At 62.5% G+C, this 23168-nt stretch overlaps 1 protein-coding gene across 1 annotated transcript in view; it reads left to right on the forward strand.

Moving 5' to 3' along the window:
- Positions 1–4897: 4897 nt before the first annotated feature.
- The window catches only part of SKI (SKI proto-oncogene), a 57745-nt gene continuing 39474 nt past the window's right edge, over positions 4898–23168 (forward strand). Inside the window, exon 1 of the mRNA XM_068538711.1 lies at positions 4898–5911. Within this exon, the coding sequence (XP_068394812.1) occupies positions 4943–5911 (969 nt within the window). The 5' untranslated portion in view covers positions 4898–4942. The remainder of the gene's footprint in view (positions 5912–23168) is intronic.

Genomic DNA, 23168 nt, shown 5'->3' on the forward strand with positions numbered 1-23168 from the left:
CTGTCAGGTGGTGCAGGGTTACGATTGATCTGATGACTGCTGGTGTCCACGGATGGCTCGGTTTGGGTGGTACTTGCCAGGGTCCCCTGGGAACTCACTCTTCTTCCTTTTGCAGTTGACGGGAGCCTTGTGGGGAAGAACTGTAAAATGATGCAAATAGCCCCTTTCTCATCAAACTTTCAAGTTACAAATACATTTTATTTTAATAAATATTTAAATACACATGGCCCTGTGGTCTTCTACTTTACTTCACGGTTGCAATCCACAGCCATTATGATGATCTCCGACTTGCCACTGGGGGCCCTTCCTCTTCGAGCCAGCTACACGGCCTTTCAGTGTGTCCCTGTTATGCTCTGGGCTCTCCTACTTCCCCACACAGTAAGATGTTCCAGACTCGTCCTGTACTCTCTCTGCCCAAGCCCTATGACTAGTCATTTCTCCAAAGGACCCTGCTTCCTTTTAGTGGAGGATGGCATTTAGAAGCCAAGACACAGGTTCTCGGGGTGCTTGCTGCTGTTGGGGTGTCATTCCTCTAAGGGCCTCTCACTTCATTTATTTATCCCTTTCCATTTTTTTGTTTCTTTTTTTTTTTTTAAACATCTTTATTGGAGTATAATTGCTTCACAATGGTGTGTTAGTTTCTGCTTTACAACAAAGTGAATCATCTATACATATACAGATATCCTCATACCTTTCCAGTTTTTAATTCCAATCTCTAACAGCGAGAGACCTGACGTGTCACCAGTAATTTGTTTCCTTATTTGCTCAATCCCATATGTAATCAATCTCCCTGCTCCAGTGGATGTCCCCTCCCTCCTTGGGCTCTGACCTCAACCAGGACGGCCCCCGGGGATGGCTCTGCACCCCAGGATCCAGTTCCAGGAGCCCGGGGTGACAGGCTGGTAACACACTCGGGTATCCTGCCTTCCCTCCCTCCCTCCCTTCCTCCCACCCTGATTTGTGTGTCCTGGAAACACCTCCCAAACACATATTTTCACTCAAATCTTTGTCTCAGGGTCTGCTTTTGGTGGAACTCAAAATAACATAAAAGTCTTTTCTAAATTTTTATCAAGCTCATGTTACTTAAGTAATTTTTTTTTTCAAACTTGAAGTTTTAAAACAGTATCTCAGCACTTTCCTGACAATGGCAGTTTGTGCTTGTCTGAGACCAGGTGTTTTCTTCCCATGGAGTAGGGAGTAGGGAACAGGTGGGGCCAAGGAGGGCAGAGCTGTCTGTCGGGGTCTCTGTCAGGACCTGCTGATCGGAGCCTCGCAGCCCACTTCCCAGCTGGGCCTCTGAGCTGCCCCTGAGGCCAGGGGCACCTCATCACTGCCGGCACCCTCTTCTCTCAGGTCTCGGGGTGCTGCTGGCTCCAAAGCCCGCCCCCAGGTCCTGAATGATCTTGATCCCTTACAAGCAGTTTGCCGATCCTTGGCCTCCTTGGCCCCAGGACACGGAAGCACACGGGGCAGAACTTGATCTCCTTCCCCACTGGTCCCAGAGCCTGGCTTGTGCTCACAGGGGTACGAGCTCCACAAGTGTGTATTTATCTCGCAAGTGAACACGCACATGACCAGCTGCCCATACCCATCAGTGTGGCAAGGGCTGGAGAGTGAGCTGGGTGGGCCTGGTGCAGCAGGTTCCTGCCCCTGCCCCCCAACATGGCTGTGCCTGTGGCCTGGACCCTCCGCCTCACAGTGTGGTGCGTGGCCTGTGGCAGGGGTCAGTGGGGGGCGCAGGCCACTGGCCAGGGCAGCTGCTGCAGTGAGCTGAAAGGAGGAAGGCCAGAAACTGGGGGCCCCCAACTGGGCTCATGGAGAAGACAGGGCCTGGCTGACTCTCTCTAAGTGCAGCTGTCCTGGCCCTCGGTGGGTAGGACGGCCTCGGCTGCTCCAGAAGCTCCGACATCTTTCGGGGAAGGAGACCTCAAGTCCACTGAGGCAGAGAAGTTTTAGCGACCAGTCCAGGCCCTCCCTGAATCTCAGGTCCCTTCACCCCTCACCTGTCCCCCACCCTACACCCACCCACTTCGGCTTCAATCTGGGTTCTGAATCTCTGGGAATGTTGGTCGTTCCACCTGGCCCCTTCCCAAGACCCCTTCCTGGAGCCCTGCAAAGCCAGAGGATGGGGGGTGGGCAGGGGGTGGGACACTGGGAGCCAGGCACTGCCTGTCCAGGGGGCCTCAGGCTCGGGGCTCTCCTGGGAGTGCCCACTTGGCCGAACGAGAAGGAGGAATTGTGCGTTTGGCTGGAAACCCTCCCTGGCCAGCCCTCTGGTTCTCCAACCATCTCCTTTCAATTACAGGTTGCCTGACTGTATGGGAGTCAAAGCCACGTGGAAGGAACGGACTCAGGTACAACAGAAATTTTTTTGGTCCAAATGGGACCAAGAAAACAGCCTCCAAAAGCAAAGAAGCCCCTTTTTTTGTTTTGTAAGGACCCCTTTCCTAGTTTTCCTGTGCCAGCACCCGTAGAAAAACCTCGCGTTGGGGGCACTGGAGTGAAGAGTGGAAGAGACAGTCCCCAGGGCACAGGCGAGGGTTCACGTCCATGGCGGGGAGTGGTCAGGTCTTCAGACGTGGGGCACTGCACCCCAAATCTCAAGGCCTCCCTTGAGATTCTGCAGCCATGCAGGTGTGGGGTCACCTGCCCATCCTAGCTGCATCTCCAGACACCTGCCCGTGCCTGAGGGGCGACAGAGGCCTGCAGAGGCACCGGGTCGGCTCCCTGGGGGGCAGACACGGCCCTGGGGAGTGCTGGTTTGGGGCCAGTTCCAGCTTCCACTGGGAGGCAGGAGCAGTAGGTAACAAGCTGAAGGTCACACAGGCTGAAGTGGGCATGGCCCTCTCACCTCTGCCCAGCACTGTGGCCCCCCCCCACGTGTCCCCCAGTGCCCAGGACAGCTTGGGTGCCCTTGTCCTATGGAGGAAAAGATGCCACTGCCCAGCTTGGCTGGACTGTCCTTCTGCCCTTGGCTTGAGCACCACCAGAATCGTCCTCCTGATCTCAAGTCCCCACCCCCTAGGCCTCTGCTGGATGCTGATTCCTCCGGGGGCCCCCCAGCCAGCCTGTCCAACTTCAGGCCCCGGTCTTGTCCCACCCAGCACTTTCTGGTTTGTCTCTCCCTCGTGATAGAGCCACGACGGACAGTGGGGTCTCCCACTGGCCATGCCCTGGGTGCCCTGCAGATGTATCAATGGCTCCCTGGGCCTGGGGGCTATAGGGTAAGGGTCGGCCGGCTTGCTGGGGGCAGGAAGGAGCCAGCTTCCTGAAGACCCACCCTGGGCCTGGGCCTGGCAGCGACCTGGATGCAAGCCCTGCCCTGGAACTGGTGGGAGGCGCAGCCGCTGGCTGTGTGGGGGGACCACCGTGCAGGGTCATGGGGTGGTCGGCCCTGCGGCCAGTCATCCCTTGGGGGTGTTGTGTCGCGCCTGCATCGCTTGGGGGTCCCCAGAACAGGCTGCATGGTGTCTGTGTCCCGTGTGGGGTGTTGCAATCCCAACGTGTGTAGTAACCCACATCGTGCTGCTCGGTGTCCCTGTCCTACGTGGGACGTGGATCATCTGGCCTGGCGTCCCCATCGCCTGCGTGGGGACCCCGGGGGCTGGGAGGTGGGCGGTGGAGGGTGTGCCGCCCCGTCCCGAACGCCCCTCAGCTGGTTTGCGGTTGTAGTGGGGACCTTGTGTGGGTTTCTGGGCTCTGGCGGCGATGCGGCGGCGGGACGGGCGCCTTCGCAGCCTCGCAGGAAGCTGCCGCCACCGGATGGGGGGCCCGGGGCGCAGCCGCCGCCCCCGCCCCCGCCGAGTGGCCTTCCGGCGGGCGGGCCCGAACGGAGCCGAATGGGGCTGAGTCCCGGACGGGCGGGGCCGAGCAGAGCCGAGCGGAGCCGAGCGGAGCCGAGTCGCGGCCGGGCGTGCCCGAGTGCAGCCGAGCGGGCCCGAGTCCCGGGCCGGCGGGCGGGCCCAAGCACGGCTGAGTGCGGCGGAGCGCCGAGCGCGGGCGGGGGGAGCGCGCGTTCCTGGAAGAGCCGGACCGGGGGGCGGGCGCATTCCTGGCCGGCGCTCGGCTGAGGCGGACGCGCGGCCCCAGACGACGCGCGGGGCGGGGCGGCGGCGCGGGGCGGGGCGCGGGGCGGGGCGGCGGCGTGAGCTCAGCGCCCGGCGCTCAGTCCGAGCTGGAGCGAGCCGCCGGGAGGATGTGCGCCGAGCCCCTCGCCGCCGCCGCCGCCGCGGTCTGAGGCCGCCCCACAGGCGCTCCGCCGCCCCGGAAGCCGCGCGCGCGCGCGCGGGCGGGCGGGCAGGCCGCGGAGCCGGGCGCGGGCGGCGGGGTGGGCGCGGGCCGGGCCGGGAGGCCGGCGGCGGGCGCGACGCGGCCGGCCAGCGCCGCCGGGACGAGCCGGGCGGGCGCCGCGCGGTGGGAGGAGCGGGGCGGCGGCGGCGGCGCGCCGCGCGAGGACGGCCCGGCGGGCCCCGCGCCCGCGCCCCCGCTCCTCCCGGGCCCCTCGGCCTCGGTCGCCGCGGCGATTCGCGCCTCGCGGCGCCGGCACCTGCCCGCGCGCCCCCCGCGAGCCCCGGGCCCGCGAGCGTTGGCGTTGGCGTTGGCGGCGCGCGCTGGGGCATGCCCCGCGCCTAGGGCCCGGGGGGCGCGCGGGGGGCGCGCGGGGGGCCCGGGCGGCGGCGGCGGGCGCGGCGCGGGGCGCGTGGATGTGGCGCCGGGCCCGGGCGGCGGCGGGCTCCAGCGGCGGGACCCCTTCGCCCCGCCCGCCTTCCCCTTCGCTCCCCCGGGCGAGGCCGAGGCCGCGGCCGTGATCGGCCGGGAGCCGGCGGCGGGGGGAGGCCGGGGCCGGGGCCGGGGGCGCCGCCGGGGCGCGCGGGGCAGCGGCGGGGGCCGCGGGGGCCCGGGCGCGCGGGAGCGGGAGCGGCCTGGGGAGCCGGAGCGCACCATGGAGGCGGCGGCGGGCGGCCGCGGCGGCTTCCAGCCGCACCCGGGGCTGCAGAAGACGCTGGAGCAGTTCCATCTGAGCTCCATGAGCTCGCTGGGCGGCCCGGCCGCCTTCTCGGCGCGCTGGGCGCAGGAGGCCTACAAGAAGGAGAGCTCCAAGGAGGCGGGCGCGGCTGCGGTGCCGGCGCCGGTGCCCGCGGCTGCCGAGCCGCCGCCGGTGCTGCACCTGCCCGCCATCCAGCCGCCGCCGCCCGTGCTGCCCGGGCCCTTCTTCATGCCGTCCGACCGCTCCACGGAGCGCTGCGAGACCGTGCTGGAGGGCGAGACCATCTCGTGCTTCGTGGTGGGCGGCGAGAAGCGCCTCTGTCTGCCGCAGATCCTCAACTCGGTGCTGCGCGACTTCTCGCTGCAGCAGATCAACTCGGTGTGCGACGAGCTGCACATCTACTGCTCGCGCTGCACGGCCGACCAGCTGGAGATCCTCAAAGTCATGGGCATCCTGCCCTTCTCGGCGCCCTCGTGCGGGCTCATCACCAAGACGGACGCTGAGCGCCTGTGCAACGCGCTGCTGTACGGCGGCGCCTACCCGCCGCCCTGCAAGAAGGAGCTGGCGGCCAGCCTGGCGCTGGGCCTGGAGCTCAGCGAGCGCAGCGTGCGCGTGTACCACGAGTGCTTCGGCAAGTGCAAGGGGCTGCTGGTGCCCGAGCTCTACAACAGCCCGAGCGCCGCCTGCATCCAGTGCCTCGACTGCCGCCTCATGTACCCACCGCACAAGTTCGTGGTGCACTCGCACAAGGCCCTGGAGAACCGGACCTGCCACTGGGGCTTCGACTCGGCCAACTGGCGGGCCTACATCCTGCTCAGCCAGGACTACACGGGCAAGGAGGAGCAGGCGCGCCTCGGCCGCTGTCTGGACGACGTCAAGGAGAAGTTCGACTACGGCAACAAGTACAAGCGGCGGGTGCCCCGGGTGAGTGTCCCGCGCCCCGGCCGGGCCTGGGGAGTGAGTGGGAGGGCGGGCTGCGGAGAGGGTGGGGGTCCCTCCTGGGCCGGGGGCTCTGCCTCCCCTGCACGTGTCTCAGGGTTTGGTTTGGCTTTAAGGAAACTTGGGGTGGCGTTGGCGTTCCCGTAGATGGCCATGTAGTTGGGAGGAAGGTCCTCCCGTCCGACTCCTAGGACAAGCCGCTTCCCTGGTTGGGGGCCTCGAGGGCAGGCCAGGGTGGGTGAAGCCTTCCTGAGGCCCACAGCCGGTGCCCAGCTGGGCCGGGAGGGGCAGGCTTCAGACCTCAGACTCTTCTGCCCTGAGTCCCGGGAAGTTTGATCCCGGCCGGGCCCAGGCTGCAGCTGGCAGCCCAGGCCTTCATGGGGCCCAAGGAGGTGTCCGGGCCGAGTTGGCGGAAGGGACCCGCCCTGGCCCTAACGCTCCTGGGCTGGCACTCAGAGGGGCGCCTGCTCCTGTGTCCTAGCAGGCAGAACTTGGCCAGGCAGGGCCTGTTTGTGCCTTGAAGGTTTGGGAGACAGGCACTAAACCGAAGCCAGGTGTTCGGGCCGTGGTGGCAGGGGGCCGAGACTCGGCGACTCCAGCTCTGTGTGTCTGCCCTGACCTGCCAGGGAGTGGATCCCAGAGTCCCCCGTGTGGGGGCGAGGGCCACTTGGCACTGGGCTCGGGGACTGGTCAGCGGGCACCCGGGGCCCCGAGTGTCAGGGTAGCCGCTGGCTTGCGATTTGTTTTGGACGCGCACGTTTCCTTCTCTCCTTCCCTCTAAAACGCTGAAGGGCACCGCGGGGAGGGCCGCTGGCCTAGGCCCCGTTGTTTGCCTGACGGAGGATCTGTGTGATCCAGCCTGGCAGCTCCCGGGCCACTCGATGCCGAAACCATTCAGTGGGGTCCACGCTAACTTTCTGTGACATCTCTCCCTCTCCCCGAGTATTTGTAACTTTTCTTTTAAATATCCAGGCTTATTACATTGCATACACAGAATGCTGCATTGGCTCAGCTATTCTTGGGAGGCCTGATTAATTCAGCTATTGCATCAAACTTTTTTTTTTCCCAAATCTGTGAATAGATGCTCCCGCCCGGTTTTCTCTGGGCGCCCCTCCAGCGGAGTGTCAGAGTCTCAGGGAGCGGAGGAGGGGAGGGGAAGTGAGGGCCTGTCGCCTGCGCTCAGAGGGGGCCACCGCGTGCGTTCGTGGATTTGTGGTGTTTCTGCCCTTGGCTAGGCTGGCGCCCAGGTGGCAGCTGTCTGCAGACTGTGGGGCTGGGATTGGGCGGGAGGGACAGTCTGAGTGGGCAGCGCTGGTGGGGGAGTATGCTGATGGGAACGGCCGGCGGCGGATCCCAGCAGGCTGGCCGGACCCTTCGTTTCAGACTGGGAGCTGGCTCTGGGTGGCGTGGTGGGCGCTCCCTGCACACTGGGGGCCTTTCTGTTTGGGGTGCCCGCTCCCTCGACAGCCATCGTGGCCCGAGGGAGCCCTGTGTGCAGGATGGTGGTGGGTTCTGGCCGACTGGGTAGGCCTGTAGTGGGTAAGCCCGTGGTGGGTCACTTACCCAGGGTGGAACGCAGAGGGGCTTGTCTGACAGGGTGTGTCTATGTCTGTGTCCGAATCTCGGTCGTGTATGTTTGTGGTTGTCTTCCTGGGGTGGGCTCTTTGTTGCAGCTGCAGGCCCGGGCCTTGGCCCCCTTGCAGCAGGCTCTGCTCTTCTGGACATGGGTGTCCGTAGGCTCAGCTTGTGGGCCCAGGGACTGCCAGGTGAGAAGGCAGGACCGTCCCCTGAGCCACAGTCCCAGAGAAGAGGTCAGAGCGTGCTTTCGTGCCCGGTGATTTCAACAGATGGTCAGCGCCACCCTTTCTCCTTTTGTGCTCCCCCCAGCGCCACTCAGAAAGCTCATTCACTGGTTAAAAAAATCTCCCCAGTGATGACGAAGATGTGATTGCTGTAAGCAGTTGGGGTCCCCAGGCCGAAGTGTCAGCACAGCCTATCCTCGCAGCGGTGGTATGGGCCGGCGGTCCGGTGTCCCTCCTTCCGGGCCTCAGCCGTGTGGCTGGCTTGCCGCTCACGCGCTCCTTCGCCTTCCTTCGCCTTCCTGCCACTCCTCCACCTCGGGGGGCACTCCTCCTGCTGGCCTCGGCCACTTATCCTGTTCCCGGGACTCTGCCCACTGCCTTGGCTCTGTGACTGTGCGGTTGGGAATTCTGGGGTGCGGGGTCCCTTTCAGAAGTCGCCAGCACAGCTTGTCTACATGCCAGGGACACCCCACCCGTGAGAAGGGGGGTTCTGAGGCTCAGGATCAGGGGGACCCATGGCTGCCCAGACCCTGCTTGTTCTGGAAGAAACTGCCTGGAAGACCCCCTCCCCGGCGCCCTGCCCGCCTCTGTTCGCTCCTCCCACTCCCTGCTTGGCAAATTATTCACGGGTTGTGTTTTGATCTCTTCACTTTTCTCGTAGCTTATTTTAATATTTTTGATTCCCCGAGGCCGAGGGCAGAAAGGAGCAAAGGGTGTGCTGGCACCGCTCTTGTGGGGGCCGTGGGTGCCGGGGCCATGCGGTGAGCCGAAGTGTGGTCCAGGTGCTGGGGGCCAAGGCGTCGCCGGGTCTCCTGCCAAACGGAGGCCCGTGTCCTCTGCCGTCAGCAGTGGGCGGGGGCCAGGGATTCTCGTGGGGTCCTGGTGCCCGACGGCCTTCGCTTGCCCTGCTGTGCCTGCGGCCTGACCACGGTGGGGCGGCAATCCCTGTGGTCGCCCCAGCGTGGGACCGAGTGGGGGGGCGGGGCTCCAGCCTGACCTGGAAACCCTTGAAGGTGGCGTGTCCATGTGTGCCAGCCAGGGCCCTCCTCAGTGATGCCCCCCACGCCACGGGGGCCCCAAGGACGTGCTCTCGTCCGTCCCACGGCTGTCGGGGCTGCCGGGGCCCTGGCTGCTGTCCTCGGTGTCCCGCACTGGGCGGGTCTGACCGTGGAGCCCCACGGGGCTGCTCCCATGTCCTCGCCCTGTCCCTCGCTCCATTCCTCACTAGCTGCCTGACCTTGAGCAAGTTTGCCTCAGTTTCCTCACTTGTGAAAGGGGGACTGTAGTAAGTAGTGGCTGTTGGCAGTGTTTTTTGGGGCGTGTTTAGGTGATGAGGTCATAGGCGGGGCGAGGATGTGTCCTTTTGCTGCTGGGAACGTGTGGCGAGGAGATGGGGGCCTCAGAGCCTTCCCACGGTCCCCTGCCCTTTTCTTCTGCCTAGTCGACTCTGTCCCTTATCTGATGGCATTTGAACCAAACCGGACCGGTGTTTTAACGGTACGGCTGCTATTAGTCGCGGCGGGGCGTTGGTGCTGCCAGCCTGCCTGCTGCCTGGGACGCACCCCTCGTTCCGCGGGAGGGCTCCGAGCAGGCCGAGCAGGCGGCGGGGGGGTGTGCTGTCTCCCTGGGGCTGGAGCCAGGCCGGTCCTTGTGTGGTTAAGAAACGGGCTCCTGGGAGCTGCTGCGCCTTCGGAGGGTCCCGCTTCTCAGATTGGAGACCGGGGATGGTGTTCGCTCACTGAGCCTCTGTCATTCAGACGCTGCGTCCTTGCAGGAGTCTTCTTCGTAGAGCTGCCTGCGCGGCAGGGGCTCGCGGGCCGATGGGCGCCGTGCTGTGTGTTGTGAGCGTCCACGGTGCGGTCTGTCTAAATTCCTCGCGCTGGAACCGTTTCCTTGCGTCACCTGATGACGGCTCTCCAGTCAGAGAGCAGTGTTTTCTCAAAGTAGAGACCCGGGCGGGCTGTTGGCGTGGCGGAGCGTTGAGTCTCTTGGTCTCTGTTGGGGATCGGCTGTGGCTGTGGTGGAGGGCGATCGGGGCCTCTAAGCGGGCTGCGTGTTGTGCATTCAGGCTGAAATGGCCACGGGAGGGGATGGAATCGGGAACGTGTGACAGATTGGAAGGGGCTCTGGCCAGCATGCCTTTCCCGGCACTCCCTCTTTCATGGGGGGCTGTGCTCACCGGATGCCGTCAGGTTTGGCCATAGATGTAGAGGTTTGGCTGTCCTTTTTTTTTTTTTCTTTAAGATATTTATTTCTTTATCTGTGTATGTATCTATTTATCTATCTGTTTTTCTTGGCTGCGCCGGGTCTTAGTTGCGGCATGCATGCGGAAGCTAGTTCCCCGACCAGGGCTCGCACCTGGGCCACCTGCATTGGGAGCGCGTATCTTAGCCACTGGACTGCCAGGGAAGTCCCTCGGCAGTCCCTTTGTCCACTTGTTTTGCTCGAGGTTTTCATGGGGCTCCATGGTGATTTCCTGGCTTTGGATGCTCAGCTGAGAAAGCGGGGTGCCATCGGGTGATGTTGTGAGGCCAGGCTCCTGGACGGGCCCTGCCCCTTGTGCAGGAGGACAGGGTCTGCGGGTCGGTCTGGTCCTCAGCGCGAAGGCCCCAGAGTGAAGGCCGGGGCCTTGTCAAAAGGGAAACAGCAGCTTGAGGAGCCTCTGGTTGCTGCCCTGGGCCCTGTAGTCAGCCGTGTGCGAGGGAGGGAAGGCGTGGGGGGCTGGCCCTCAGTCTGTGTGCAGTGAGCGGGCCACGTCTGCCCGTCTTCAGCCATCCTGCCGATGTCCAGGACGTCTCTTTGGAGCTGGGCGGGGCCCTCATCTCTCTTGAGTGGCCCTCGCCTCTGACCCTCCTGCCCCCCGGGGCCCCTCAGTCAGCGTGGGGCTTCGAGAATAGGGCCAGTGGCTCCCACGCTTCCTTGCAGCGCGTCTGGGTACCGTCTGTCTGAGATGCCAGGCGAGGCCCACGAGGAAGTCTGGGGAGGGTGACCGCCGGGCGCCGGGAGGGCCTGGGGGAGGCGGTGCTTCCGGGCCCTGCGCCCCGGCTGTCTGGCGGGAGGTGTCCGTGGCCGGCGGCCGGACTCTCTGTGGCCCGGAGACTGTTACACAAGCAGCAATAATGTGTCTCTTTCTAAGGATTGCGAAAGTTGGGGAGGATTTCTCCACTGGAAGAATTATGCAAGTTTCAACTGAAATGTGTTTTAGAAGTTTCTTTGTTTTGAGTTAAAATACAGGGGCTGAATTATTTTCTTAAGATCTGTGAGAGCTGCGGGAGAGGGAGAAGCCTCCATTTTTCCGAGGGCCCTTCCTTCCCTCCTGCCCACTGGTCATGGGGGGATGGGGCGAGTCCAGGGGGGCTGGGCCCTGAGATCGTGGGGCGCGGGCTCCGGGCCACACGCATCCGTGGGTTAACGAGGGCCGATCCGAGCCTCAGAGAAGGGACGGGAAGTCGTTTCCAGGAGTGTGGGGCCCACGCGGTGGGGTCTGAAGCCGGTTTTGGTCGGAGTTGGGTTAGCACTGCGAACGGTGTCCGTGTGTTCGTGTGAGTGGAGTGGGGCGCGCGGGGCCTTGGGCTGCATGTGTGTCCACGGTGTGACCTGTGCCAGTGTGGCCCGGGCCCCCATGCAGCCCCAGGGCAAGCGGGGAGCAGACCACAGCTCTGATGCTGCTTTCTGTGAACGCAGGGCTGGCTTCTAGAAGCGCCTACTTCAGCGCAGTGGGACGGCCTGGGGAGCAGATAGGATGCTGTCGGGTATTTGGCGTTCGCGTCTCCTCTGATTTTACATTTTTGATTTAGAAAGACTCAACACTGCGATTTCTTGATTTTGCAGCTACAGATAATTCAGGAAGTTGGCGTGGCTCTGTGGGCCGCGCAGCCCGCAGCGGTCAGGCCTGCCCCCGTGGTCTGGGCTCTCTGGGGAGCCCTTGTTGCGGCCGGCTCTGGGGTTGTGTGTTTGTGGTTGTGTTGTCGGCTTCATGGGGGGGGTGTTGGTCTCGGCTGGGTCCCCAGTTCCGGGCCTGGAATAAATACTCGTTGAATGACTCATAGAGGCATGAAATCACTAATCGTCAAGGTTTACTGGCAGCTTGGCTGTCGATGGCTAGAAAAAGAGAGAGCGGGGAGCTTTCCCGGGAGTGGACAGAGCTGTCCTGTAGGTGTCGGGCGTCCTGGCCGTGCTTCACACTTGCTTGGGTCTGCGTGGGGGGTTCGAGGGACGGCTCTCCCTGGACAGGTGTCGCGTGGCGTCGGCCCTGACGTGGCTCCCGCTGGGACGCTGGTGGGCTGCTTCGAAAGGAACATCTCTTGTTGAAAGTAGGCTCCCCGCGACGTGGCCGGCAGTGTGGAACTGGGCTGAATGTCAGGACTGTAGGTGGGGGCGATGGATGCATTTTGGGGTCAGCCACTGGGTGTCAGGTGGTCCTGTGTGCCCGCGCTGGCCTCCCTCAGCGCCCGAGGAGCTGTTGGCCACGTCGTCACGGGAGCCAGGGGGTTGTGATTGGTGTCTGGGGACCTGCCCGAAACCTGGGCCTTGGCAGCACGGTCTTCTCCGCACCCCACTCTTCCCAGCTGGGCAGGGGCGCCCCCGTGCCTCTCCTGGGCCACATAGCGTGTTCCGGGAGGGCCGAGGGCCTGTCCCGCTTCGTGTGCAGGAAACTACCCCAGCACGGGAGCCCACCTCCACATCCATGGGCCGTCACAGCCACACCCGCTACCAACAGCCCAGAGGGCCCCGAGCCTTGGGGAGGCCGGTGGCCCACCTGGCTCCGAGGCTGGGGGTATCTGGAGGGCCTGCGGGGCTGTGACTGGGGCTGTGAGTGGCCAGCTTTCTGGGTCCACGTCTGTTCTCTGACACCTCAGGGTTCTTTCGTGTTCCCGTGGCCCTGGTTCATGGCTCAGGCCTGGCGGGTGGGCGAGGCATCCACGTGGCAGCGGCAGTGACAGGCGAGCTGGCCGGTGACCGCGTGTGCTGCCTTCACACCCGACCTTCTCGCTCTCCGGGGTTGCCATGGGCCTCGCGGTGATGCTTGGTGGTTCTCCCACGGCCCTCGTGCTTCCTCCTGCCCGTCCTCGTGGACGCGTTCCTGTTTGCCCGGCGTTCTCCTCTTGGATCAACTCACTGCTGCCCTTCCACCCTTGGAACAAGAGGGGCGGGCCGTCGGCCCTGCGGACCCCCTCTCGCCCTGCGTGCGGCTGGGATGCCTCACACGAGAACCCACGGGTCCAGCCGTGGACGGCAAGGTGCACAGTTTTCACGCGGACCCGCCGGGCGCGGGCCGGGCCCTAGAGACGGTGGGGCCTCGGTGCCCCGGTGCTTCGTGTTCCAGCCGCCGCCGAGTGAGGCTGGGCTGGGAGGCTGGGCTGGGAGGCGGGTGTGGTGGTCTGACTCCCAAGACGTTGCCCCCTGCGGGGCGGGTGTGTCTCTGGAACCGCAGGGCCGGTGCTCCGTGAGCCCCTGGAGGAGTTGGGGCAGATGGGGCAGGGGGGCCGCCGTGCTGCCCCTGGAGGAGGGGCAGGTGCATGTGTCCCATGAGTGGTTCTGGAAGCCCCTGGCCCCTCCCCACCGGAGGTCAAGGCAAGGCAGAGGTGCTGGGCTGCAAGGGGGGGGAGCCTTGGGGCCGGGGGTGTCTCTGCTGGCCTCGCCCTCCTTCTCCACCTGGGGTGGGGACCCCAGGCCTGGCGTGAAGCCCCCAGGGTCCCAGCCCTGCCCTCCCTGGTCATGCCTGGGGCTGCTGGCTCCCCTCACCTGCCGCCTCCCGCTTCCTGGCGTTCGAACCGCGTTGCCCAAACCGTTAAAAAAATTATACTCCCCAGTTGAATGATATGCAAATGTAGTCAATTAAGCGAAGGGATTTTAATTAGCAGTTTAAGTTCATGTGTGAAGTGCCTAGCCTTAATTACTTGACAGTTTTGTTGTAAATTTGCTAAGTTTTTTTTTGCAGAACTATCAAAACTGTGATTTTTTTTTAACATCCTTGTATGTAATAAGTGTCGCCTAGTTTGCCTGACCCTAGTGGGTCTTCTCTGCATTTATAAAGCTCTTTAGGTTGTGAAACCAAGGTAGGCCCTGGGCTGGCCCCGTGTCACTCCAGGAGGTAAGCTGTGCTTCGCGTGGCCCTGGGCGGCTGTGCGGGGTCCTGGGCTCCCTGGTGGGGGACACTCAGGACCCTCCTCCCAGCCGGGGTCCGGCCACCTGCAGTGGAGCCGGGGCCGGGCCATGTGCCGATGGGTGCGACTGCAGTGGACCGCGGCCGCGGGCCCCCGCCCCGCCCCGCCCGGCGCTGGGACCCCTGCGGGCTGGGTCCCCGGCATCCCTGCCTGCCGTGAGGGCCCGGGGATTCTGAACCGCGCTCCTTCCCACCGCGAGGAAGAAGCCCTCCCCTCCTGACCCCCACCCCCCCGGCCGACAGCGCGGCCAGGCTGGCCCCGTGTCCAGTCTTTGCCGCGGGGCGGGCGTCCTGCAGGGGAGGTTGGGGCGTGTTGCTCTTCTTGTTGGATCCGTGTTGGAGTCTTCTCCTGGTTGGGGAGAACTTGCTTTAATTTTCCTGTCGCTGCTATTGAGGTGGTCTTGAGTCACTTGGGGGGTCTCCTGTGGTTTTTAGTGCCCCTCGGGATTTAGCTACCCGAGCTGGAGGCCTCTCACGCATCACGTACGTAGCTAGGCTTTTAAGTGTTCCGTTAAACACTTACACTTGTGTCGCGATTTCTCTCATGCGTCCCCGTGCCAGAGGCCCTGGGGTCCCCGGGGCTGAGGGCTGTGGCCGGGACTCCGCAGGGCAGCCCCGCAGCCTGTCCCCGCGGCGGCTGTAAGCGGGCAGAGGGATGGGGGCGCAGGCAGTGCTTGGGGACTCGCGAGAGAGTCGTAGACACTCCGGGGCCGCCTGGGCCTGTGCCTTTGCTGCTACGGGGTGAGTGGAGCAGAGTCCTGCCCAGCAGAGTCCACCACCTGAAGGGACCAGCGCTCGTCTCTCAGTGCCATGGTGACGTGTCTGTGACTTATAAACTGGGAGATTCAAGAGTGCCCCGAAGTCGGGAGGTCAGTTCACGCAGCCACGTGCCCGGTTCCACACGTGCCATCGTGTTACTCGTTTCGTTTCATCTAGCTCCTTCCTCCTCTTTAAAAGCAGATCCCAGGCGTCATCTCACTTCATGTTTAAGTGTTTCAAGATCCGTCTAACAGATACGGAATTGTGGAAAATCACCACCGTGCTGCCATTAGCGCATCTAACAAAATCGTCGAGAATGTCTTAGTGCCAGCCGGTCCCCGGCCTGTGTTCGGATCCCCGCCATCTCAGACACAGTCCCCTGCGGGGGCTTTGTAGGATCCGGGGCCGCCGTTGTGAGTGGGTGACAGCCCTCCCTTGGGCACACGCCCCTGTGTGCACGTATGTCTGTGCACGTCTGTGCGTGTTTACAGCCACGTAGCATGTTTGCGAGTAATCTGTTGTATCAAGGGTCCTGGCATTTATTCTGCATCCGAGGGTTGGGCCATGTTTTTGTTATTACAAGTGATGCTTCAGGGAGCGTCTTACCACGGATCCCTCGCAGAAATCTCAGCACAGCAGCGCGTGGTAGCACGGAAAGTTACGTACACCTGCCCCCTGCTTCCTGCCCCTCCCAGGACACCACCCTGAACGTCCCCCTGTGTCTGGCCCTGCGTCCACGAGGCTGCTGGCTCCTACCTGGGCCTTGTCGCGCGGTCTGCTCGCCTGGTTGCTGGGCGCACGCCAGCCTGTCCCCACCCTTGTGTCGATGGACTTGGGGGCGCCTGCGAACAGGAGTGTGGAGCGCCCTTGGTGCAAGCGTGTGCACGTGTGTCTGGAGCACCGGCCCCTGTGGGGAGCGGAGGGGAGGGCAGGGCCTGGGCCCTGAGGTGGCCCAGATCAGTGGTCACCGCAAGTGCACCTCCTCAGACGCCTGGGACTTTCAGTGAGCTTCTTGTAGGAGATTCGGTGGCTCAGAGCGAGCTCCCTGGCCTGTTTCTTTCATTTAATTATTCACGCACATGGTGTGTCTTTATGCTTCTCTGGCATCTTTGGTCGCGTGGGGTGACTGTGTGTGCTTAAATCTACGTGCACATTCCTGGGCATTTCTCAGGAGACTCTGACCCCCGCAGGGTGTAGGCCTTTTTTAAGGGCTCTTGATTTTGTTACCAAAATTCTTTCTCTAAATGGCGTGCCAGTTACACGCCCACGTTCCTACCTTCTCACAACGTTAGGTTACTGTCATTCAGAATAGCTTTGTTAATGTGAGAGGTGAATAGCTCTCGATTCCTTTTTTGCTAATGGAGTCAGCCATTTTGTTATTTTTAGTATTTTTTCCTGTAATTTTCCTTATATGTGGTTTTTTGGTGTGTGTGGTAAAATATATGTACCATAAAATCTCCCACCTTTTTTTTTTTTTTTCCTAAGTGCACAGCCCAGTGGCATTAAGCACGTTCACACTGTTGTGCAAACATCACCACCATCCGGTCTCCAGAACTTTTTTAACTTCCCAAACCGACACTCTGCCCCCATTAGACACTCTCCACCCCTCCCCCAGCCCCGGCCCCAGCCTCCTACTTTCTGTCTCTGTGAGTGTGGCTCCTCCAGGGACCTCACAGAAGCGGGATCACACAGAATGTGTCCTTTTGTGTCTGGCTTATTTCACTCGGCATCGTGTTCTCAGGGTCCATCCACGTTGGAGCAGGTGTCAGAATCACCTCCCTCTTTAAGGCAGAATAATATTCCATTGTATGGATGGACCACATTTTGTTTATCTGTCACCAGACAATGGACAGTTGGGTTGCTTCCATGTTTTAGCTACGGTGAATAGTGCTGCTGTGAATGGGTTTAGCTTTCTTTCAGTTTTGTGGGGCACATTCTCACAAGTGGAATGGCTGCTCACATGGTAATTCTGTGTCTGCTCTTTGAGGAACCTCCGTACTGTCTTCCACAGCAGTGGTCCACCTGCGTCCCAGGTTCCCCATATCCTCGCCAACACTGGTTGCTGTTTTTTGATGGCGGTCATGGGTGTGAGGTGGTGCCTCGCTGTGCCGTTGATCTGTGTTCCCTGATGATCAGTGATGTTGAGCATCTTGTCGTGTGCCTGTTGGCCGTGTGTGTCTTCTTTGGAGAAAGGTCTGTTCGGAGTCCTCTGCCCTTTTTGAACTGGGCTGTTTGTCTTGCCTTGTTCAGCTGTAGGAGTTCTCTGCCTTTCCTGGAGTCTGATGTTTTGTGTGCTGGTTCAGTCACCCCTCTGTTGTCAGTGTGGCTGGACACCCATCTTTGTACAAGGAGACCCCGCGTGCCTCAGAGCCTCTGGTGCAGCCGGCACGGTGGGCGGGGCAGTGACCTGCTGGAGGAGGGGCTGCCGGCGAGTCTCATGGTGGAGCGCGGCGGGTGGACCTGGATGCAGAGGTCGTTCGTGATGGGGCGCCTGTGCCGTGCCCGGCTCGTGGGGGCTGGGAGAGAGCCTGCAGGGGCGGGGGTGGCTCTGCCCACCACGCGCCGGCCGTCTTCGCGTCCTGGGGAGGCCTCTGCGAGGGCTGCTGCGGGGGCGCCCTGGTCGGGGCCAGGCTTTGGACAGATGGCCGGGCCTCGGCCCGGGGTGGGGAAGGGCAGGGCAGGGCAGGAGTGCGTCAGGCTTCGAGGGGCGGCCCAGCGAGCCTGGCGTGAGGCTGTCTTCTCTCTGTGAAGTCTACCTCCTGCCCCAGTTTCTGGAGAAAGTTCTGGTAAGAGGAAGTGATGGACTCTCTGAAACTGATGCTTCTCCCCACACAGAGAACCGCGTCTCCACCTTTTAATCATGTCACCAGGTGTGGGTGGCACGCTGGGCCCAGAGCAGGCGGACACCCGCCCCTGCCCTGGACAGCTTGGGGCAGGAGTGCCCTCTGGCCGGACGCTGACTTTTCCAGGGAGACTAGGAGGAAGGTCAGAGCTGCTCCTGGGCAGCCGGGGGGCCGACGCCGAGCTCGGGGGCCAGCGTGCGGACCTGCAGCCCCACCCGGCTCAGCTCCAGGACAGTTGGGAGCCCGGGAGCCCAAGCCCAGGACCGCTGGCCCCTTGGTGTCCTCCCTCCACCTTCGGATACCGCTTCCCGCGTGACTGGCGCTCGTGCCCCTCTCGTGGCCCTGGGTCCAGCCCGGCCCCCAGCCGTGATTTCCACTAGTTTGGCGTTGGTCTCAGGAGGCCATGGTGACGGGGGGGGGGGGGGGGGGCCCGGGAGGCACGGGTCCTCCGGGTGGGCCACTCGCTGCTGTGCTCCGCCACCTTGTGGAGGTGTGGGTGGTGAGGCTTGGGGTGGGGGGGCGGCGTCCCTTCCCTGGAGCCCCGAAGGGCCTTGAGGTCACGGGGTGGCCCCTGGAGCCTGGGTGGTGGCCTTGGCCGGGGCGGCCGTGCCCCGCTGCCCGCATCCCGGCCCCGGGGCTGCACTGCCTGAGCTGATGACCCGGACCATCCCCGATGTTTGCTTTCCAGACGCCCCCGTCTTGGCCTCCTGCGGGGGGGTGGGGCGTGGGCTTGGACCTGGGGGGCCGAGGTGACCGTCTGCTCTTCCGTCCAGCTTTGTCTCAGCTGTTGACTGCGGCTGAGAGACGGGGCGGTGGGGCTGTGCGGCCCGCCGTTGGCGCTCGAAAGGAGGGTCCTTGATTGTTGTTCGGCAGGTACTGCCGGTCCGCCCGCTGGGTGGGGTGACGCCACCGGCTGGATTCAGAAGGAAGACCCGGTGGTGGGAACCCGGGAACCCGGGCGCGGCCTGCAGTGACCGCAGTGAGGGTGGCTCTTTGTGTTTGGGTTAAAGAAAAGAAGGACTTGGAAATCGCTCAGAGGGCTCTCCCCGGCCTCTCCCGCTGCCCACAGTGAAGCAGAAATCACTGTCTTTGGATCTGATTTTAACCTTTTCTTTCCCCCCCATCTTTTCTGTGCAAGTAGTAGTAAGTATAAATTTTTGGGATTTCTGGTCAAGGAGAAGTTTCTTGAAACTTAGAGAGGCAGTCTAGCTTAGTGGTCAGGGGCATGGATTCTTAAAACCTGACTCCCGGGAATTCCCTGGCGGTCTAGTGGTCAGGACTCGGCACTTTCACTGCCGAGGGCCTGGGTATCATCCCTGGGCGGGGCACTAAGATCCCACAAGCTGTGTGGTGAAGCGAAACATTAAAAATTAAAAAAATAAAAACAAGCAATAATAACACAAACAATAATAACACAAACAATAAAATAAAAACAAAAACAGAAACAACAAATGACCGAAAAACACTTGCTTCCCGGGCCCAGATCCTGGCTTGGCCAGTTTCTCACTTGGATCTGAGGCCCCGTCACTTCCTCGGGCTTCGGTGTCTCCGCCTGTAGAGTGGGGTGGTGGAGGTGCCCACCCCTGTGTTGGTGGTGATGAAGGCCCAGCACCGTGCGTGTGCTTCCGGCTGCTCCAGCCCTTTTCTCTTTCCAAGCCGGGGCATCTGACAGGAGGCAGCGGGCCCAACAAGCCATCCCAGGAGCCCAGCCGGGGCCATGTGTGGGCATAGCGGGCTGGCACGGTGGCCTCCCTACAGCCAGCCGGGCCAGTGGGGCGGGCGCCAGCAGGTGCTGTGAGCAGAACACACGGTGAGCCAGGCGGCCGCAGCTCCTTGTGCCAGCAGCGGGCTCATGGGTGGACAGGGGCCTGTGCCGCCTGTGGTCAGTGTGCCCCATGCTGGCCACCCCGATGGACCTGCAAGTTCTCAGCCTACTTCCGAGGGGTGGGGTCCAAGATGGGGTGGGTAGTGGTGCGTTTGGCCTGGGCCCCTGCGTGTGGTCCTGTTGGGATGCTGGGAGCCACCCACGTCCTGGGGGCCCCTGGGCTCTGTGTGTAGGCCGGGCGTGCGTGGGCGAGCTCGGGTGCCCGCCTCAGCCATGCCAGCAGGTGGTGCCCGGTGACGGGCTGTGGGAGTCCCTTCTCTGCCAAGTTCAACCTTCACGTGGCCCCATGGTGGGAGGGAAGACCTGCATTCTGTTTCAGAGCAAGGCTGACGGGATGGGATTTCAAGAGGGACAACTTTGGGTAACTTTTCAAGTGGTGATTTGGGTAAACGAGCCAGCAGCGGTCCTCTCCAGCGGAAGCGAGGGAGTGTGTGGAGGACCCGCTTAGGGAGGTTCCTTCCTCCTGCTGTCCTGCTGTTGTTGGGCTGGGGGCTTGGGAGGGAGGAGCCCGTGGGGCGGGGTCACGGGCCGACCTCTCCTGTCGGCAGGAGCCAGGGTCTTGGGTCTCCGACAGGCCTGGCTGCACCGGGGCCGGGGGTAGGGGGTGTGGGTGTCGCCATTCCCCTGCTCCCTGTTGGTCCAGGTCCTCACGTGCTGGATTCTGGATCATTGTACCAGGGAGTTGAACTGGAATTTGACATTTGTTTTTATAATCAGGTTTGTTACTGTTCAGGAAATCTGGAATTTTGAGAGTTAGGTTTTTCGTGCTGTTTGATTTCTGACGCCTTTGGGTCCGTCTTAGGAAAATCACTCAGCGTGGCTTCAATATCGCAGGCGGTCACTGCCCTGCGCAAGCTGGGCGTCCCCAGAGCGCCGGTGTCCACTCTTGGTGCGTGATCCCGTGTCCTTGTTCTGTGGCGTGGCTGTTGCTCCCGTTGGTAAACCTGCCGCCTCTCCTTGGTTTGGGACTTTTTATTTTAGGAAATCTTCAAACCTGCAGTGAAGCTTTGAGAGCAGGTTCACCAGGGTTCACACCCTGCTATGCTGGAGGGAGTGTCTGTCACTGTGGTCCTTGGGTGTGTGACCACCGGGGGGCCCAGCTGCTGCCCCGTCCTGAGCCTGTCGTCCCTCTCGGCCCTTTCACAGCGGTTTGCTTCTGCCGGGGACCCGCCAGGATGTGCCCTGCGATCCATCGGGCCGTCTCCTCCCGAGCCGTCTCCTCCCGAGCCGTCTCCTGAGCCGTCTCCTCCCGAGCCGTCTCCTGAGTTCCTCCCCACCTTTGGTCCTGCCTGACGCTGCATTTGGAGGGCGGAGCCGTCCTGTGGATCCTCCAGCTGGGGTGCCTGGCGGGTCTCCTGGTCGGGGTCAGGTGGCATTTGGGGCGAATCGTGAAGCTGCAGGAGGCTCTGAGTCCGCCTCCCCTTGGGGACGGCAGCTTTTGATCACTGTCGTGAGTGGTGTCTGCCTTTTCTCTCCATGGTTAATAAGTAATCTGTGGGCAGACTTTAGACCCTGCCAGCATCCTGTCCCCGTGAACTTTCTCCTGGTGGGTTCGGTGTCCCTCTGCGATGCTGCCTGACCAGCGACAGTGGCCGGTCTGCTTCTCCCGGAGCTCTCCCCTCCCTCCCCCTCCTGCTGCTTGGTGTCACCAAATTCAGCCCGTTTCAGTGTCGCAATCGTTCTGCCATTATCCGATGCCTAAATTGTCCCTCTTTTGGCCACCTACTGGGACTCGGTCCCTCCTGATGGCTTTTCTCCCACCCCCCACCGCCATGCCCCACACCTCATGGCAGCGTGTGGCCCGTCCCCTCCTGACAGCTCCCTTACAGGGAGCCGGGTCACCAAGTGGTTTAGTCTGAGACGCGGCCCCTTGATGTGGACACGCCTGCTCCCAAGCCAGAGCCCTGGGGGGTGGGTACCAGTCTCTGTAGGGGTTGCGTCACATCGGGCAGCAGTAGGTGACTGCTGACGGCAGATGATCTTTCTGCACGTGAATGTTGGGCCGTTTTCCACTTCTCATTGTTGGGGGTTGTGGATGGAACCCAGCCGCTTCCTCCCCAGTGGCTCGTGTCTCGGGGGCCTCCCATGGGGTTGCGTCTGTTGATATTTCACTGTCCCTGAGTCCAGAGGCCGTCTCTGTGCCTCTGTCCACTCCACCCTGGGCTGTGCCCGGACGCTGGGGTCACTCACGCTCTTCCCTGCCCAGAATGTTCTCTCTTTCCTGCGCCTGGATCTCAGGAGGGGAGGGAGCCTGGTGCGCAGCACGGCCTCCAGGTGCCTGTCACTTCGGTTTGAGGTGGAATGGAGAGAATTGCAAACCATTCCTTTTTTCCCCATTTGGAAAACAAACCTTAATCCTACCTCAATCTCTGAAAGCCCTGTAAGATTAAAGAAGAAAAAGGGGCTGGTCAGTTTAGCTTACCCTCAGAAGGGCGAGAGGGTTTTGAGAGCAGTAGTGGCCGCTCGAGGGTGAGGTCTCGCCCTTGGCAGGGCCCGACGCTCTGAAGCTCTTCTGGGCTGTGCAGGGGCGGCCGGGCTCCCGACAGGTGCCCCGTGGCCGTGCGGCTGGGGAGGCCCCCAGGTTCCAGGCCCTAGGCTGGTGGCACAGCCTCCCAGGGAGCAGTTTGCAGGGTCCCTAAGGGCTACAGTGCTTTGTACCTGCTGAGGGTCTCCATCCGTGTGAGCTGCTGACCACAGAGAGTTGCCAGAATGTTAACCCAAGGACAGGCACGTCAGTGCTTTGTGCCCACAGAGAAGACAGAGCTTAAAGACACGCCTGGCCCCTGGCCACGGGCACCTTGCCCCTGGCTTTCCGGCACAGTCCGCGTGCCTCCAGAGAGGACAAGGCCCGCGTTCCCACAGCCCCTCCGAGCTCGGGACGGGGTCCTTGGTTGCGGCCAGTGTCGGGCCGACGCCCAGTTCTGCCAGAAGGGCCTTTCGGTGGGTCCAGCCTGTCGGCAGGAGGTTGTGAGTACTGAGCCTCACGGGAGAACGAGGAGGGCCTGACTGGAATGGATGTTCAGGGCCCGACTTGATGAAAGCTGCTTTGGCTGCTCCGTGGGGTACTGAGCACCATGGCCCACAGCCTCGCCGTCCCGACCTGCAGCGCGTGGGTGTGGGCCGAGCCCTGCCACCCTTTCCGGCACCGGCCCCCGCGGTCAGCCAGCATGGGCGTCACAGGGCCGGGGGCCTCGCGTCCCCCCTGGGGCCCCCAGATCAGTGTGTGTGCTTGCTCTTGCTGTACCCTTTGTGTATCGCTGGGGCCGGGCCTCCGGTGAGGGGAGAAGGACAATGTGAGAAGGACCCATCGCGAGTCTGTCCTCAGACGGCGATTTGAGGAGACAGCCTGTGAACGCAAATTCTCTCAAGCCCTCCTGCATACACGTCTTGTCCCCTCCAGGGGCCTCGCTTTTATTCCTGGGCACGCGTTCCCACACGTGTGCGTTTCTTAGTAGACAAGCCACACGCTCCAAGCCCGACGGTGAGGCAGAGGCAGAGGCAGAGATGGGCCGCATGAGAGAAGGAGGAGGTGGTCCTGCTGTGCGCCCAGCCGGGTGCTGTGTCCTGGCCCTGGCCTGCCCTGGCTTGCCTGCCGCCCGCAGGGCCCGGGGGGTGGCGTGTGCCTGAGCAGCGGGCATAACAGGGCCTCGCTGCGCGGTGCCGTCAGCCGGGCCACACCAGTGCTTTCCGCCGCTCGAGGCCCTGGTGCCGTTACGCGCCCCGCCTGGGTGTCGGGTTCTGTGTGGCGCACAGGGAACCAAGGTGCCTTCGTTTGGACGCCGGAGGG

Source organism: Eschrichtius robustus, chromosome 3 (genome assembly GCF_028021215.1).
Source record: "Eschrichtius robustus isolate mEscRob2 chromosome 3, mEscRob2.pri, whole genome shotgun sequence".
Taxonomy (NCBI): domain Eukaryota; kingdom Metazoa; phylum Chordata; class Mammalia; order Artiodactyla; family Eschrichtiidae; genus Eschrichtius; species Eschrichtius robustus.